This window comes from Chelon labrosus, assembly GCF_963514085.1.
Source record: "Chelon labrosus genome assembly, chromosome: 2".
NCBI classification, from domain to species: domain Eukaryota; kingdom Metazoa; phylum Chordata; class Actinopteri; order Mugiliformes; family Mugilidae; genus Chelon; species Chelon labrosus.
Genome location: NC_140338.1, coordinates 33368338 through 33386052, shown reverse-complemented (window position 1 = coordinate 33386052; position 17715 = coordinate 33368338). Strand labels below are relative to the sequence as shown.

The 17715-nt window shown below is 40.7% G+C and overlaps 1 protein-coding gene across 1 annotated transcript in view; it reads right to left on the bottom strand.

Moving 5' to 3' along the window:
- Positions 1–16685, bottom strand: part of plppr2b (phospholipid phosphatase related 2b) — a gene marked incomplete at its 3' end in the record, with an annotated part of 38219 nt that extends 21534 nt beyond the window's left edge. The window contains exons 1-2 of the mRNA XM_084571353.1: positions 16498–16685; positions 3894–4082 (exon numbers count right to left, since the gene is read on the bottom strand). Of these exons, the coding sequence (XP_084427479.1) occupies positions 3894–4082; positions 16498–16608 (300 nt within the window). The 5' untranslated portion in view covers positions 16609–16685. The remainder of the gene's footprint in view (positions 1–3893; positions 4083–16497) is intronic.
- Positions 16686–17715: the final 1030 nt, after the last annotated feature.

The following is a 17715-nucleotide window of genomic DNA, read 5'->3' as shown; positions in this document are numbered from 1 at the left end:
TTGGAAAAAAAAAAACAGACTAATTGATACGTCGGTGCAAAAGACTGGAATCCCCCGGATTCATGCACAGCAGCATGTTTTGGCACCAAATTCAGTTAGCAAAGCGAGAGAAGAGAGACCTGCATGTTGTATTCTTAGACCTGGCTAATGCTTTTGTGTCAGTACCACATGGTCTGCTATGGGAAGCATTCGACTTCTTTAGAGTCCCAGGTAGTTAAAAAAATGTCTAGTCAACACCTACTTTTCAGATATAGAACTCTCTGGAGGTAGGCATTATGGCAGGGTGTACAATCTCTCCACTAGCCTTTACAATGGCAATGGAGGTCATTATTAGAGCTTCAAAATGGGTGGTAGGTGGAGAAAGGCTGCAGGGAGGGCTTCGCCTCCCCCCAATTAGGGCCTACATGGACGACAGGATGACTACAACGTCAACCGTTCCATGTACTAGCAGACTGCTGGACAAGTTAAACAGCAACCTGCAGTGGGCTAGGATGAAAGCGAAGTCAAGTGAATCTAGGAGTATTTTGTTGTTAAAGGAAATGTAGTAGATAAGAAGTTTGCTATAAATGATGAGGTGGTGCCCACAGTGCTAGAGAAGCCATTGAAGAGCTTGGGGAGATGGTATGATGCAAGTCTCAGCGCAGTTTGAAGGGTTGAGGCAGGAAATGATTCAAGGCATTTCAAGCATAGACCAGTCAGGGCTCCAAGGAAAGATAAAGTTATTTTCTTTCAAAGGTAGAAAATTAATTAATTTATCAGAAAATGGCTTGGTTTCCCACGCTACTTAAGCGGTGCAGCCTTGTATGGGAAAGGCATATTGGAGCTCCCAGTAACTGGCATAACAGAGGAGTTTAAGTGGTATCATGGTAGATTTGGTCATTTGGGTCGTGGTTCGGTCTGCATCAACGGGGCAAATCACGGTAGATTTTTTTGGTTGGGTCGTGATTCAGTCTGCATCAACGTTTCAAGTAAGTTTGATTATTTGCATTGATTGCTGCATAAAAGGGCTAGGTTAATTTCTGGGTTGTAGTGCAGTGGCAGCGTGGAGGGGGGTGACTCCAGGACACTGGAATTCACTATTACGCCTTCTTGAGGTGTGTTGAGCCTAATTTAACGAAACATCAGTGAAGGGAGGTGCCCACTTGAAAACCCCAATGACATGCTGCATACTGCTGAATACCATTGAATAGGCCAGGTATCTGATGTCTTCATGTTGGTTGGTAGCTATATTTCTTTGCTTGTTTAGCTGCTGAGTGGGCTGTACAAACCAGCAGCATTTGTTAAGTTCACATCTCACAACACACTGGGTGTATGTGAGGGTGCCTCACATATCGTAAATTTATTTGAGTGTTCCATATTCAGTTAAACATTCTTGATGGCTTTCGGCTGTTTGGTTAAATGTTTTTGTTGTTTGTTTTTTTTTTGTTTTTTTGCTGAGCGGGCCGTACAAGCCAACAGCATTTATTTAGTTCATTTAATTGTCCACTGACTGGGTACTTCACGTATCGTAAATTTATTTGAGGGTTGAGAAATATTTAAATATTTCTTTGTTTTTTTGGCTGCTAAGTGGGCTGTACAAGCCAGCAGCATTTATTTAGTTTATATTTCATAACACATTGACTGTAGGTTTGAAATGAGATAACGAATGATCAACAGGGCAGAAAAACAGTTGAAGTTGAGTATGCAGTCAGTAAGAAGTTATTTTAAAATCCTAAGTCATGAATGTGACACTGTCTCATATAAATGTACTTGACAGAACCAGTACATAAGTTTAATTCAGTTGTTACTCTAAAGTAACATGTTAAAACTGTCATTTCAGATCAATGGTGACAGCTCTCAGTTCTACCTAAACAGACAAATATTTCCTGGTGGTTTTAAACTTAATGAGCAACAACAGTAGTACCTGCCTTGAGGGCGGCAAGCGCATATTTGTAGTGAATTTTAAACTAAAAGCATTCTCAAGATTCAACAGTTTCAGTTGAAGGTGGTAAAGCAAAGACAACTCTAGAGGTGCTTCGGTTATTACAGCTCATCTTGTGAAACCTTTTGTTTAATGTCCTCTGTGACTCCAGAGAGGATCTTGTCAGTTCTGAGACATTAACCCTTTATAGGGTGCTCATTGAAATACTAAATGTCAACTCTAGAATGCTATTGTGGGTCATAAGAAGACTTTTTTACTGTTGTGACATTTTTCTAAATTTTTCATTTCCATGTAGAAAATTGAGGTCAATGATGTTACCATATACAGCTCCTTGCCCTTAAGTGGTAAACAAATATAAACATGTAATTGGACCATTAGAACATAAGTGTTGAGTCAGGCACATGTCAACATATACATTATCACATTAGACAACATTAGGTCACTTCTTCGTGATACCTAATAAAGCAGTTATACTCAGTGCTCATGCAGAGGTGGACCTTGCAGACCACATTTGACCCTGATTTGACCTGTGAATGCTGTCTTGCTCTTTGCTGATTATCTGATTGAGTTTTCTCACATCCTGTGGAGTTTGTGGTAAGTTAGAAAATCATCTTGAGCGGTGACAGACACAATATTTTGTTGCAACAAACGTCTACGCTGTCAGCTGAGGAACTCGTCCATTGTCTGTTAGCAACTAAAAGTCTGAGTCAGATATGGGAGAAAAGTTGGATGAATATGCGCCTTTTTATTGTTTCTGTAGAGAGACTCGTGGGACGGAGCGCTATCTTGGAGCGAGAGAGAACACAGATGCTCTGACTTTCAAAAAAGCCGCTTCCCTCTCCAGGCAAAATCACGCCACCGCGCTCCCACTCTGCACAGCTCACATGGCCTGCCGCCTGCAGCTTCCATGCAGTCAAGTGCGTGCTAGGCTCCAAGCAAGTAATGCAAATTAACACATACACTTATGCATCTGTCATACATGTTTTATATTAAAAAAAATTAAATAAATAAATATAATGAAAGCACTGACTGTCCAAAATGTAAACAAATGACTTCCAAATCATCAGACAAATCTGACTACTATTAGCGAGATTCATATGTAGTTTTTAATTATCAACATGAGTAAAACAGGAATGAAAACAGCAGCACATGACCCAAGACTGCCTGTGCGTATATGTGTAATTATGTGCATGAGCGTGTGATTATGTGTGGCTCACAGGCAGACGTGTCGTAATGCCACTTAGTTGTAGGACATCAAAGAGACAAGCCCTGGGGTACAAGACAGAAGTCGTGGAGATAGAGCTTTGATGAGGATGTGAAGCTATGTTTCATTATTAATAATATCCCACTGTACTGATGAGGAAGTATGGCTGCTGTGTTAAAATACAGTATATTCCAGACTAATGATGCTCACACAAATGACTAGAGAGAACTATTGCTGATGAATATTGATGTTTGAATCGTTGCATCGTGACCTATAAATTACAAATCCGTACTGACATTTAATTATTAAAAACATGTCTGTTTGCATTTTTGAGTCTTGCATGAGGTGGAAATAATACAAGTGTGCCTCTTGTGCACGAATAAGGAAGCCATTCACAGTTGATGTTTTATTCTGTTCTAATGCCGTGCAGTCTTGAAATAAGGACAGACCTTCTCTACACTGTAGCTATCTCTGACTGCTCTATGGAGGACAAATATAGTGCCCGTTGCCATGGTTATGACAGAGAACGCATCCACACAAACAGAACGGTGAGACCACGAGGATGCACACCTACACATATCCCCCCTTCTCCCTTCTTTCAATCCACAAATACCACGTGTAGATGAGGAGGAACTACGTGTGTGTGTGTCTGTCTCACATGTTGTGTGTCCATGAATGTATTCGATCATGTCTGTTCATGTAAGATGTGTGTGCGTGCGATGAGCACCTGTGGAAGTATGCTTTCAGACAAGTTGAACACAGACTCACCGTCACAGTGGGGATGGCAGTGACGAGGGAGTAGACGAGGACAGGCGGCGCCTTGCTGTTGTCCTCTGGTCCTGGGTACGGCTTGGAGTAGGCTTTGTCAAAACAGAAGAAGCCCTGAATGTGCACCGGGAATGTGTCTGTGTACTCAAAGTAGTACGCCAACAGAACGGTCCCTGCCATGATGACCAGCTGGAAATAAAACATATTGGTTCCAGCTTTAGGATTGGGTCCACAGGAGAGTGTAAGAGTTGGAAAAGAAAAGACAGCTGGAAAAGTGGAGAATATTGTCACGGTTTTAAAAAAAGAGATATTTTTCCTTCACAGAGCAAAATGATGGATGCTTCCGTAATGTGTAAAATGAATCAAGTGTGCGTGGAGAGATAGTGAGGGAAGAGGATGAGAGGGAGAGGGAAGGAGGGAGAGGGAAGGAGGGAGGTAGGGAGGGAGGGAAGTAAAGATAGAGACGGAGGGTGACAAATAAGGAGAAAGACGGATAGAGAGGAGGAAAGAGAGCAATGACAGATACAGAGTGAGAGAGAGAGAGAGATCCCTTCAGCAGTGTGGGAGGGTAGAGAAACAAATGGAGACCGATCAAAGAAAATAACGCTGAATGGGGGAACAGAAGAACTGAAGATGGATGGGGGTTGGGGATGGGGTTGAGACACATATGGGAGAAAAAGAGCCGAGCTCTTGAGAAGAAAAGGAGGAAAGGAAAAAAAACGAGAAAGAAGACAAGAAGAATTGTGTGTATGTGTGTGTGTGTGTATGTCTGTGTGCATCTCTGCATAACTTAACTTTGTGTTATTCTGACATTTGTGAAACTCCAGCTGTATGCAAAGCACAAGCCACGAAGCATATAATATGACCTTCATAACTGTTTAAAAAATAAATATATATTAGCAATTCAAAACAGACTGCATGTGAGGGAGAGAAAGGAGACAAAGAGGGGATGATAAATATAGCAAACATTAAAAAAACATGCTTTTCCACACAGATGAGATGAATGCACAAGCACCAGAAATATATTCATACTCCAGTAAACAACACACTAATGTCTTTGCTAGCAAGAAAAAAACAAAACAAAACAAAAAACAAACTGCAGAGAGTGTGTGCAGAAAATGCCCTAACCCTGACAAGATTTGTTTGCCCTCTGAGAATGGAATAAAACTGCAAACTAAAAGAGAAATGCGTGTTTAAACATAGCAAGCTGCTGATTAGTCATACCACAGTTTAATGGTCTGAAAGATGAACTTCCACTGTATGTGAAGGACACATTTATCAGGAGAAAAACATGAGGAACCTCTACTGGCAGGCTGAGCCGCTTTACAGGTTTAAGGACAGCGAGATAGAGAAGAAACAACTTCCCTTACCTCGAACAGTACATGTAGCGTTGTGAGTTAACCAAATATTACAAACACATAGACTGTATGTAAAAGCAGAGTTGCGTTTGTTTCAATGCAGGAGAGCCTTGACTGAGGTTGTGGTTCTTCTAATAAAATGCAAGCTGTATGTGTTGTACTGCAATTTACAAAAGTGAGTGCTTACCAACTTAATGAAGTAATTTCACTGATTATCATAATCAAGTAAAGGGGGTTACTGAAGAAGCGCGAAATTTAACGCAACAACATACCATTTTGGAAAAAAATATTGTTTGGGTGTTTGGGCAAGAAGTTTATAACGACCAATGCTATTATTCCTTTGTGACAGCACCCTCAAGTGGCTGTATATGAGCAAAAGCAGGAAGTGAGGTGACGTAATTAAAGTTACAGTGCAGGTAGGGAAGAGGCTGGGATAGATGGATGGATGGGTCAACAAAACATTGGACTAAACCGATTACATTTGCCATAACCTTAATGATGGCAAAGGGTTTTTATTCGAACCTAAACCCCAATGATGCCCAAACAAAAGCAAAAAATATTCATGCCACGACAAACCACCCAAATAATTGCTCAGGGTGGTGGGTTTGTTGTGTTATAACTATATTTTTGAGACTGCGGCTGGCTACACTGAATTCACTGAAATCTCTGATGGTTGTCTAGCATCCTCACTGTGATACAAACGACTGCAGATGTCACCTAGCAAGAGAATATTCCCCTCCACATAACTCTTTGCCAGAGAGCAAATAAGCATGCTTCTGAAATGATATTACAGTAACTTTACTCTTAAATGCAACTTCAACTAAATCCAGAACCTATATGCTGTTTTTGTTTCATAAACCCTTTAAACATAAGCCTCAAACATGGTGACCTATTTTTATTCCTCAATTAATTATTATCTGTTTGTGCTTATTTTTATTTATTTATTTCAAATTAGACTACAAGGGATATGAAGGAGGCTCCTTCTTGTGATTTAAAGCACTAACAGGAAAGGTCTCACATTGGCAGATGGCTCAAAAGCTGACAAACCGCTGAGAGAATGTCCTCCAACATGTTTCTCTTCTTCAGAAAGCGACAGAGTACCCATGGACTAATGCTATAGGTGTCACTGCCATAGTGAGCTGTGACAGTGAACATATTAGAGAGATGGTGACCTAATTTAAACTCCCTTTATTATGCACTCGGCTCAGTTGTCTGATCTGTTGCTCGGTATGTTTCCTTTCCCTTTCTGCCTTGCAGTTGTTGAATTTCTGTGAATGATCCCTATATGAACTGCAAAATTAAATAATTGATCTGTTCCCAATGGCTTTGTGCAAAATTAATAGACTTGAATCTGTTTATAGGAGACATCATTCTCTTTTTAGTGAAGGTCCCCCAGTGAAGAGAGGAAGAGACAATGTAGTCAGTGACAACATGCATGCCCCCAGGCTCTTAAAGCAAAATGAGGGACACAGAAACACACACATACACAGGCTAGAAAAAGATGCTAACACCTTAGAGTATATAGGCCAAGAATATCAAGCAGCTCATTCTACATTGTTTTTTACTCCACATTTTTCCATGTTTGTGGAACTTTGTGTGTTTCTATAATCCGGTGCGTAGGTGTGTTTCCATGTGCAAAGTGTGTTTGAGGATGTCTGTGGGCATGTGGGTGCATTCCCATGTTTGAGGAGGAACTCTGACACAGGCATGCTGTGTTGAGCATTTCTTTCTATCATCCGTTCCTCTCTTCTCACTGAGCTACAGAAGGCTTGAGGGAGGAAGCGAGGGAGGAAGGTGTAGAAAAGTGGGAGGAAGGGATCAAGCGATGTCTAGTAACACACATCAAAGTCTGAACATTCAAGGACAACTGCTGAAATGCTTCTTGTTAGATTAAGCGTGTCATTGTGATACTTTGGCTCTACATAAGTATTCAATTCTCTGTGTTTATTGATTGTGTTGTCCCTCTGAGCAATCAAACTGAATGCTGGATATTAGCAGAAGAGAAACCGGAGAAGACACAAGTTACCGTACTGTAACTTGCATCTACTGTCCAGTTGCAGTTGTAACATAATGTGTTTAGTATGATTACACTAAAATACTACAGTGTATTCATACTAAACAGTATAAGCTATTAACCTGTTTGTCAGTGCAATCAGAAAATACAGATTGCACTCTTACATAAAATTTTATCCGTCTTCCATCTCAAATTAACAAGTGACCATCTCCCTGAACACTCCCTGAACAGACAACCAGTTTGTCTAAAATACCCATAAAGGTCGAAGCAACTTAAGGTTGATGGTTTCTAATTAGCACAGAGGCACATCCTGCCCAAGTCACCTTGGAATATTAATTTGCATAACGATTTTTGAAACATCACATGCACAAAGGAAACCACTGACATATTTAAGTTGTAAGGGCATCGTGGAGGGTGCAGTCAGGCCATCCCTCTGTCACAAGTCATGTCCACTCATGCCATTTGTACAGGGTTGGTACACAGCAGCTTCCTCAACGTTTCTTTGAATTTCACAGGGAGACTGAATGAAAATGTATTTCTGCTTTGCTGTTCTCAAAAGCCAAGCTGCATTTGGACCAATTGAGTGCAGTAATAGGTGATTTTGTTGTGACAATATGGAAAAAGATTACCTTGTTATGGCAAGCTAAGTCGTAATCCGTCACCTGTTGCTTCCACTTATAGGATGTTTCACAATGTTGGCCCTGCCTGACCCTTTCAATCTCTGTCCTCATTGCTGTTCAGAGTTTCGACCTTATGTAACCACAATCTGTATCCCGCAAACAAAACCAATGATTGAATTAGTTTTTCTGCTGCATCTGCAAGAGAAATATATCAAGGCAGTATATTCCGGTGGTATTTTTTTCTTCTTTCTTTTCTTGCCTCTATATAATTGCTCAAAAATAAAACTACCACCAAAGCTATTAGGTTTGGTCATGTGTAGGCACCAAACAACTTGATTAGGTGTAGGTTTGGGTTAAAAATAATTTCTGGGCGATCTTTGCTCTCTGGCATGTGGAAATGATAAGAAAAAAGTCATGAGTGGTGGCAAAATGCAGGAAATTAATGAGAATCTCTCTTCTTATAGACCAATGTTTTGTTGACGCACTCGTCTATTCCAGGTTCCCTGGTATCATCATACAAATTAAGAAGATCACAGAGAGTATAGAGTAAATCAATCAGATGTCAGTTCAGTAATGCGGTGCTTCACAAATAAAGGTAGCTGACACTGACTGTAAACTCACACATTCTGTACAGTCTTCTAAGTTTCAAGTAAGGTTAACGATATACACCAAGCAGGCATAACATTATGACCACCTTCCTAATATTCTGTAGGTCTGCCTTATGCCTCCAAAACAGTTGTGACTCATCAGTAAATGGACATGGGCCTTCTGAGGGTGTCCTGTGGTGTCTGGCAACAGAATGTTGTTAGTGGGGGCCTTTGGGTCCTATGGGTTGAGGGGAGGGTCCTCTGTGGATCATCACACTGATACATCAGTTTGGGATCTAGTGAATTTGGAGGCCAGGTCAACACCTTGTGCTGTTCTTCATGTTTTTTGAGTTGTTCCTAAACTGTTTTTGTGTGTGTGTCTGTGTCAGGCTGCATCCTGCTGGGGATGGCTGCTGCCATCAAGGAGTGTCATTACTATGGGGTGGGGGTGCCTGGTCTGGTCTAAGTGGGTAGTACATGTCTAAGTAACATCCACATGAATGCCAGGTCCAAAAGTTTCCCAGCAGAACATTGAATTGTCACAAGATGGTCAATGTTACTTATGTTGTGGCTGATTGGTATATATCACAGTATCTGTGTGAATGCATTTTTTATTAATAACATAGATATTGCCAGCTCTCCACCTCTGTATCTGCAATAACTCATAATAGAATAATAGAAATGACAATGAATATACTGAAATGTGTTTGTAATGCCCTTTTTAGGTGACCCATTAAACTGAAAGAACTTTCCCTGCCACGCAATTAAGTTTTAACATAACTCATACCTATGCATTTCAAAGGCAGTAAAAGCAAGAAATCAGACACACTGGGAGAAATCTTGTACCCATAATAGGCCCTTAACTAAAAATAGGAAAAATAAAATGTGACACTAGGAGTGCATTGTGGGTAGGAAAAGGGAAGGTGAAAATAGGGTGGGCATCGGTAATGTCTCCTGGGGGCAAAGCTGTGAGCTCACACGTAAGTGCTGCATGTTTACTCTGGGCCTGTGTGGAGTGGCCAGATGGCAGAAAAGTCAACAGATAAAGTCAAACATGTTTACACAGGATGAGAATGTGTGGACGGAGGCTGGTGTTGAGATGACAGCGCCATGCTGGGAGACGAGGACTGTCACACTGCTCAGGATGAACTGGAGACAGGCTGCCGCATTTGCTCTCAACATGCATGGTATGTTTCTGAATGAATTTAAATGAGTCCTAGAGAGCACACAGGAGGCTGTGTTGAGCATACCTAAATGCACCTGTACAATCTAAAGCAATCCAATGTAGATGTTCCCGGTCCAGTATGTAAATAGGATCAGGAAAGAAGCCGTGCTTCAGGTAGTCCACTAACGGCAGGGTTGGTGGTTCTATCCCTTGACCCTCCACATACTGAAGTTTCCTTGGGCAAGACACAGAGCCCTAAATTGCTTCCATATGTCTTACAACTTTTCCTCCATTGTGAATGTGTGAATGAGAAACATTTGTAAATCTCTTTGTACTGCTCAGTTTAGAAGAGTGCTATACAAATCCACACAACACAGTCCAGTTCTTGTGAATGTATATAACTGAATAAACATGTTTAGACGAGATTATTATTCTGGCTTGCATTACATTATATATTTTATATAAAGTGACTGTTTCCCACCACTATATGTTACTAAATTAATGGTTTTAATTTGTCAGCATTAATTAGCATCACATAAAAGAATATATAAAAAACCACAAATTAATGTCTTGAGCCAAAAAGCTGAGACCTTTTATTTTAGTGTCAGGTTTCAGATGGCTTCCCACAATTACTGTCCTGTGTCCAGCACAAAAGAAAAAAAAATGAGATGTGGCTGCCCCTCTCCTCTTATTTTGTGTGATCTGGTTTCCTGATGAGCTCACATAATTACTCGCTCATATGATTAGAGCCACTGAATATTTCACAGCGAGCTGAGGTTTTTGTCTCTCAGATTTTCAGCAGATGGTTAAAAAGGCCTGGTTTTCAGTCTGCAAACACACACACATGCAGCTGTACCTGCTGCAGAGCACGGTATACACTCCCCCGTCACACATTCATCCACTTAACTGTTGGAGCATGCAAAAGCCAAAATACCAACTGATTAATATCATGGAAGCGCCACAGATAGCTAGCAAATAAATGAGCTTGACTGCCGCCTGGTGTCAATGGATTGTATTACAACAACCTGATAGCTGAGATGGCAAAGAATGGACACGCCAGAGGGTTCAGGCTTAAAGAGAGGACAGGGAGAAGCAGCAGAGGGAGAGTGGGAGAAGATAAACAGACGAATAAAACAGTTAATGAGACATTAGTATATCACAGAATGCAGCAGAGCAAAGCTGATCTTGCCACTGGGAAATAAAACTAAGCAGAGAGGAGGGGACACAACAGGGGAGAGGAGTAAATAAGGATATATGAGAGGCTGAAAGAGGCTGAAGTGGAGAGTAAGGTAAAAAAAAAATGGAACGAGGGAAAGAAAGAGGATCAAAGCAGGCATTCATCTTTTGGGCACCCACAAGCCCTCCCCCTTCTCTCCCTCTCTCTCCTCTGAGCTTTTTTGTTTGCCTGATTACAGGGTGTATTTTATCACCATGCCTTGTTTATCTTAAACGCATCCGTTTTTTCTCTTCTGCTATCTGTCAAAAATATCGTTCTTTAATCGCTTTCAAACCCACGCTCTCTATGTCTCTCCTTCTCGTTGCATTTCCCTCCATGTCTCTCAGTTGTCCTCACGAACAAAAGTCTCTAAATCTGCTCCCTCAAATGCACCGCGTCTCTCTGTATCCTCAGCCTCTGCTTCACATGACTCGTTCACCTCTCCTTCCCTTCACAGCAAACAGTCGCATGCAGAGCTTCCTCATGTCAGTGGACTTCTATTCATAAATAGCGAATTTAAATGTTCACATTGTTACACACCAAAGAACAATCACATAATTCTACAAAATCTCCAGAACTCAAGTACACATGCCCCCGCATCTTACAAGCAGGAAGTAAGAAAAGCAGATGCAGGCTCATGCAGACACAAACACAGTGCCAGAATCAAACCCTATAGATCAATTAAAGGTTTTTATTCTAAAATTCTATACTTTCTTTCTGATTTTCTGAATCCTACAATTCTTCCTGCCCAAGAAAGAGGTAAGAGCAAGGGAAGACTATACTGGGTTTTAAATCAAGCAAGGATCTTATATGTTCTTCTGTTTCTGATTAGATAATTGGAAATGCTGCAGTACAAATAGTTCTTACGTGCAGATGATATGAACCTGTAGCATATCATGATCTATATGGTCTCTCATCAACCCCTAGTTCCCTAAAGTGATAACAGGTGAAGCAGCACAGCTAACAAGCAGTTCAAACATCCACATTAACCCAGAGTGCTGAGAAATTCAATGTGGCAGACAGGTAGGCAGGTGCTGTACACGGAGATAATGAGGGGAAAACTGGAAAGAGAATATTGTGGGGATGAACTGTTACTGGAGGTATCTGTGTGCACAATATCTTTGTGGAGGGGGCACGTTGAAAGAATCTGTGGGAGCTTTTTTTTTTAATAAAGGAGCATGAAAAGCTAACATCAGAAAATTAATGAGTGTGATATTATAGTACAAGGTGATGTCCACAGGGAACTGATCACAACTGAATTATATTTTCTTCGGGGCGGGGTCTTCGTCACAGCACAAGTAAAGCTGCCTAGAGTGAAGAAATATTTAGAAAAGAGTAAACATATACAACAAATGCATTGCCTGGAGGTAGAATGCACTGAGGCAGTGTTCATCCCAGCAGGGACTATGTATGAAGTAAACAAACTCAGAGAGGAAGATGCTTTGTCGAAAGCAACTGTGGGCCTGATGCATTTATGATGCCATTCATTACTGAAACAACTGCAACACAGCTTTGTGCACTCGAACCAAAACTGTGAGACGATGCCACAGGTCGTCTGTGCTCAGAATATGTAACACAAATCCCCAACAAGTTAAGTTAAAGTTGATGCAGTTAGCAGCAAAACTGGGTGCCAAAAAGCTGAATATGTTTGTTTATGTTTGTGGATTTATTTAAATCTATCAGACAGAATATGTTCATTGCTAAACACTTTTTCTGAATGCAGAAATCCAGCACACAGATCATAAGGAGTTTATCAGGCTGTAGATGAGGTCTGACTCATTTCAGACAGTTTATCACTTTTCATTATAGACTGTGGCTTAAAGTGCAATACCACTGATGGTCGGGGTTTTAAAAATCTCCTGCTTCCAGCAGACTCCCATGCAAGTATTCTTAAATCTCTCAAAATATTTTCCCCAAATTATTATGATGTCAATAGCAATATCACATGGAAAATTATATTCTATGATAAAGAATCTATTTGGCCTCAAAGTGAGGTATATTTGTGGACTTGATTGACATGGTTGATCTGGAATGATGTATAAGCTCTCTTCAGTTTCTCAGTTAGATACAATCCTTATTCCTCTCCAGCTCCATGAACAACAGCTGTTAAGGAAATCTAAATTTTGCAAGTTTGTACATGACAATACTGAATTTCAAGGAAGAACAGAAATACAAAAAAATGTCAGTAAAGGTTCTGAAGATATCTTGAGACTTGCCACCAAGATTTAACAATATCTCCTCAGTGATTATTTATAAAGTACAATATGTACACATTCACAAATTACTATGCAAATTAATATAGAAATGGGAGCAGAAACAACATCATTGCTGAACTTTACAATCATGAGAGAATTTTTACCTAACAAATATTGAACAGGCACATATTAGGGTATCTTCAGAGAAGCCATGAACTGAGAAATACAAGCAGACTATGAACTAACACCTTTGAGTGCCATCAGAGACGGTATACGCTGTAGACCTGAAATATTACATGGTCTGATGCTCAGCATTCTGTTTATTTTACAGAACTAGCTGTGCCACAGGAGGATGCAGCCAACGATGCGGTAGAAAGGAGATGAGGAAGAAAAGTTAGTCTGAGCTGGCAGCTGAGGACGAACAGTAAAGCTGGAAAGCCTGGATACATGCTGCAATGGTTATTGCCATACATTAACAGTGCCTACAGAACATTTATTAACCATTAACTGGAATCATTATCACATCTTACTATTGTTACAGCTGATATCACACCACTACCCAGTGGCTGCAAGTTGTAAGCTCAGTCAGATCCACTCAAGCAGTCCGCTTAGTCACCCTTATTTGAGTGCTTTCTAACTGAACTTCAGTGCAGATTTTCACAGCAAGCCCGTCTGGCCTAGATCACACTAACTCACAACCCTCCACCCACCCACCAATGTCTAAGACAAGTCAGGAACCAGTCGTATCGAAATGACTTTTTAAAGAGCATCCTTTGAAGCAGTGCCTCTGTTAGGCCCCAGACCAGCCTCTTGTGTGGCTTCGCAGCATGACATCAGCAGCGACAGCAGCAGCAAGGAGTGAAAGCAAGAGACAGTGTAGCAGAAGACATGGAGAGAGAAAGGAGAGGGAAGATGATGCATCTGCTTTCCACTGTGCTGTTTTCATCCGATGCAGCTAAAAGTAAAATTTTGTATAGTATGTCTCATTTGTAAGAAACTGATAAGGCCAGTTCTCACATTGCTATCTCGCAGAGGAATAAGACAAGACACGGAGGAACGGAGTGGAGGGAGCAAACATGGAAACAGAACAGAGGGAAAGAGAGATGCAGTTAGATATTGAAGACAAGTCTTGAGACACAAATGAGGAATGAACCGACTGGGACTGACAGAGAAAAAAGGAAAAAGGCCATTGTCATGCAGATAAAATGACAATGGAGGTGGCAACTGAGAGAGCAGCAGACAGTGATAGACAGAGGGTGAGGCTGTGAGGAAAAAAAGATGGAAAAGGAAAGGAAATCAGCAACAAGATCAGAGGGGAGGAAAGGGAATAAGATTGGGCGTTTGAATGAAAAAGAAGTGGGTAATGAGATGGTAATGTAACAACAAAGGAAAGAATGCCCTCCGGGGGGAGCTATGCTACAGCAAGCTGCTTTAGTAGGAACACAGCAGAGGGGGGATTTAATTTTAAAATGCCCTTTATTAATCTACTGCATTGCACATATATTGATTCAGGTGTATATATAGTGATAGCAGTCAATCTAGAGTCCCATTACCCCACCCCTGGCTGAGTTAAAAAACAAGCTCACCCCAGGAGATGAGGTATTAAGGAGACAAAATGGGAATAAATACCCTCTCCATGTTCACGTCACCCTCCGGTCTGTTATATGGCATGAGCACAAAGATGAGATGAGGACAAAACTGATCCAGAGATTGAGCAAAATAGAGAAATCACTGCACAAGAGAAGAAATGCAAAAGAATAGGAACAAATGATAGAGACCCACAGGGAAACATGGACATAAGTGTTGAGGAGAACTGAGACTTTGTGTTAGCAGACATGCTTCTGAGTGGGAGGAGGAGGAGTTGAAGCCTTACAAGTAAAAGGAAATAATGGAGAGATCTGTGGTGCAAACGATATAATTACTCAAGGGAATGGGTACTGAAGAGGAGCGTTGCAGAGAACTTGTGTGAAAAGAGTGACTGGGCAGCACTCAAGAGACTGTCAAAGAGAATACTGGAGCAGGTGAGGAGCCCATCCGACAGATATAAGCCTAGAGATAATATAGGCGTACCATAAAAAATTAGAAAGCTGGAAAATCATTATAACAAGTCCTCAAGAGGATGCAGAGATGAGCCAATCCCATAGCACAATGCAAGAAAATAAAAGCAAGCTTATGGCCGCGCGTGCATCTTCAGGGATTGTGGGATATTCATGCTATAAAGAGATGCAGAGCGAACTGAGGTGCATTGAAGAGGATTGTTACGTGGAAGCAGTGTAGGATTCGCGTGTTGGATAAGGCACAAAATGCGGATGGAAGAGCTCAAAGCATGATTTTAACAGGATGTTGTGAATTAGCACAGAGAAGGAAAAGTTGAAGGAAATCCGCCTGGAGATTCAGTTGAAGAGGTTGCACAGGTGCGCTAAAAAAAGATTCAGTTTGCGGTAGAGAAAAAAAAACTCTGAATGAATGACACCAGTGTTCCACGATGTTTACTTAAGTTTGCTATGTTGTCAGATGAACATGCATATCTATCCCCAGCTCTCTTGTTTGCCTGTAGGCTCTATCGTCTATTACAAAACCCAAATGGAGTCTCAACTTTCTGCAACACCATTTAACTCAACTATTTTCATCAACGTATTTAAACTCATCTCTGAATGCAACATCACAGTTTTAGGCTTAATTCTTTTAGGCAGATATTAATGCCCCAAAAAAGCTAATTCAGCTCATTCTGCTATTACTACTGTATAGCTCAGAGGGCCTGCAGGCTTGGAGCTTGCTAGCAGTGGCACAGGCTAATTGGGTTTCCGTTCTTAATTAGGCCAATTAATTGCAGTCGATGGTATGAGCGCTCCACCACACCATTTAGGGATTACAGGGACAGAAGAAGAGACATGGAAAGCGCTGGCGCTTATGAGCGAAAAAGTCAATCAAGAAGGGCCATTGTGATAGCTCCAGCTGAATGTTATCAGAGTCATTCGTGGACTTTGTGACAATTTAATCAAATCACTCTTTTGGGAGTCAGTGAATCGAAAACAATTTGTGCAGTTTCAATGTTCATTGTTGTTAATCTGCCATGAGAAACACATGAAAGGACAGAAGAAAGAGATGCAGGTGTAATGGAAGAGAAAGGCAGACTGTGAAATGTGCTTTCATGTGTCCATCACTTTGCTCTGTGAGACTTCTCTGAGGTTTAGGAAATCTTCAAAAATTGCAAAGTGTACAACCCAGTCTTTGTTTTCACATATTTAGGAAAAACGACAAAAGAATTTAGATTTTCATACATATCTAAGTTGTAGTACTGCTACCAAAATCAAAATACTTTAAAGTTGACTTTTGGGCTTTAGGTCACATCTGGATCAGATGTATTGGTGATATTTATGTCTGCTGAGCACAACAAGAAACCACATTGCTAATATTATTAAGAGATCAGTCTCAGCAGTCACACTCACCTCCACGAAGAGGAAGCAGGGTACGATGTATGTGCTGGTTTTCTGCTGGTCTATGTCTGCAGGAAGACTCCTCATTGCCCTCCTCTGTGCTGCCTGTCGACTGTCAATCATCTGTGGGGTCAGAGGTCATAGTGAAGCTTCAGTCTGCTGGATTTGTTGAGTTTGCATGAAATGAATGCTTGGTGGAAATACACAGTGCAGTAAGAATATTAACTCGTATTTGCAAAAGTGCAAACCACCAGAGACAAACATGAAAGTTCATGAAATATAATATTATTTAATACATTCTGTACTGGCTAATGGATGATATTCATATATGCATGAGAGGCACTAATAATAATTAAATATTTGAGTATTTTATATTGAGACAGTTCATCCTGAGTCATCCGGAGTATCTGGATGGTTGGCTGTGGATAATATTTGGGTTGACAGACTGACACTTTTTTCAACTTTGTGACTACAATGAGTCACAAAACAGTTCTCCAAGTTCTAGGCAACACAAGAGTGCAAGTAGTAGTCTGTTTATAGAGGCAATGAATGTATGAACGTAATAAGTATTACGGTTTCATAGTCACAGCAAAGACTATGATATTAGTTAATTGTAGAATTTTATTTATGCATTTCAACAATCCGGGATATTTGCGTAAAAAACATGCTAGCAGCTTAACTAATGTACAACCTCTTTAAGGTCATGTTTGCCCAGGTGACACTGCTGTGTGTTGTAACTACATATTGTTGACTGCATGTGATTACTTCCAGTGCCAACAGTTGAGGCGAGTAGCGCGTTCAGTTGGCTGCAGAAAATCATGTCTCATAGCAACAGTTGGCATAACAATTAAGCATCGTGAATGGTAGTGAAATGTATTTACACAAGAACTGTGTTAATTACAGTTAAGCGGTATATGCACTGTACTTAAATATTTTCATGCCAGGCTGCTTCATATTTCCTCTTCACCACAGTGCATTTAAGATGGAATCAGATGATCCAGGATGAGAGGTTCCTATGCTGATTCATATTAGTCAAAGAGAATATAAGCAAATAAGAAAAAAATTATTATATTTTATATCGCTTTAAAGCTACCCAGCAGTATGTAAAGTAAATTAAACCAATCCCCTTCTTTACCAACTACAACATTAAAGACACACGAAACAGTAGCACAATGCATTCAGAAAACTTTCAGACCCCTTTTACTTTTCCCCTTTTTGTTATGTTGCAGC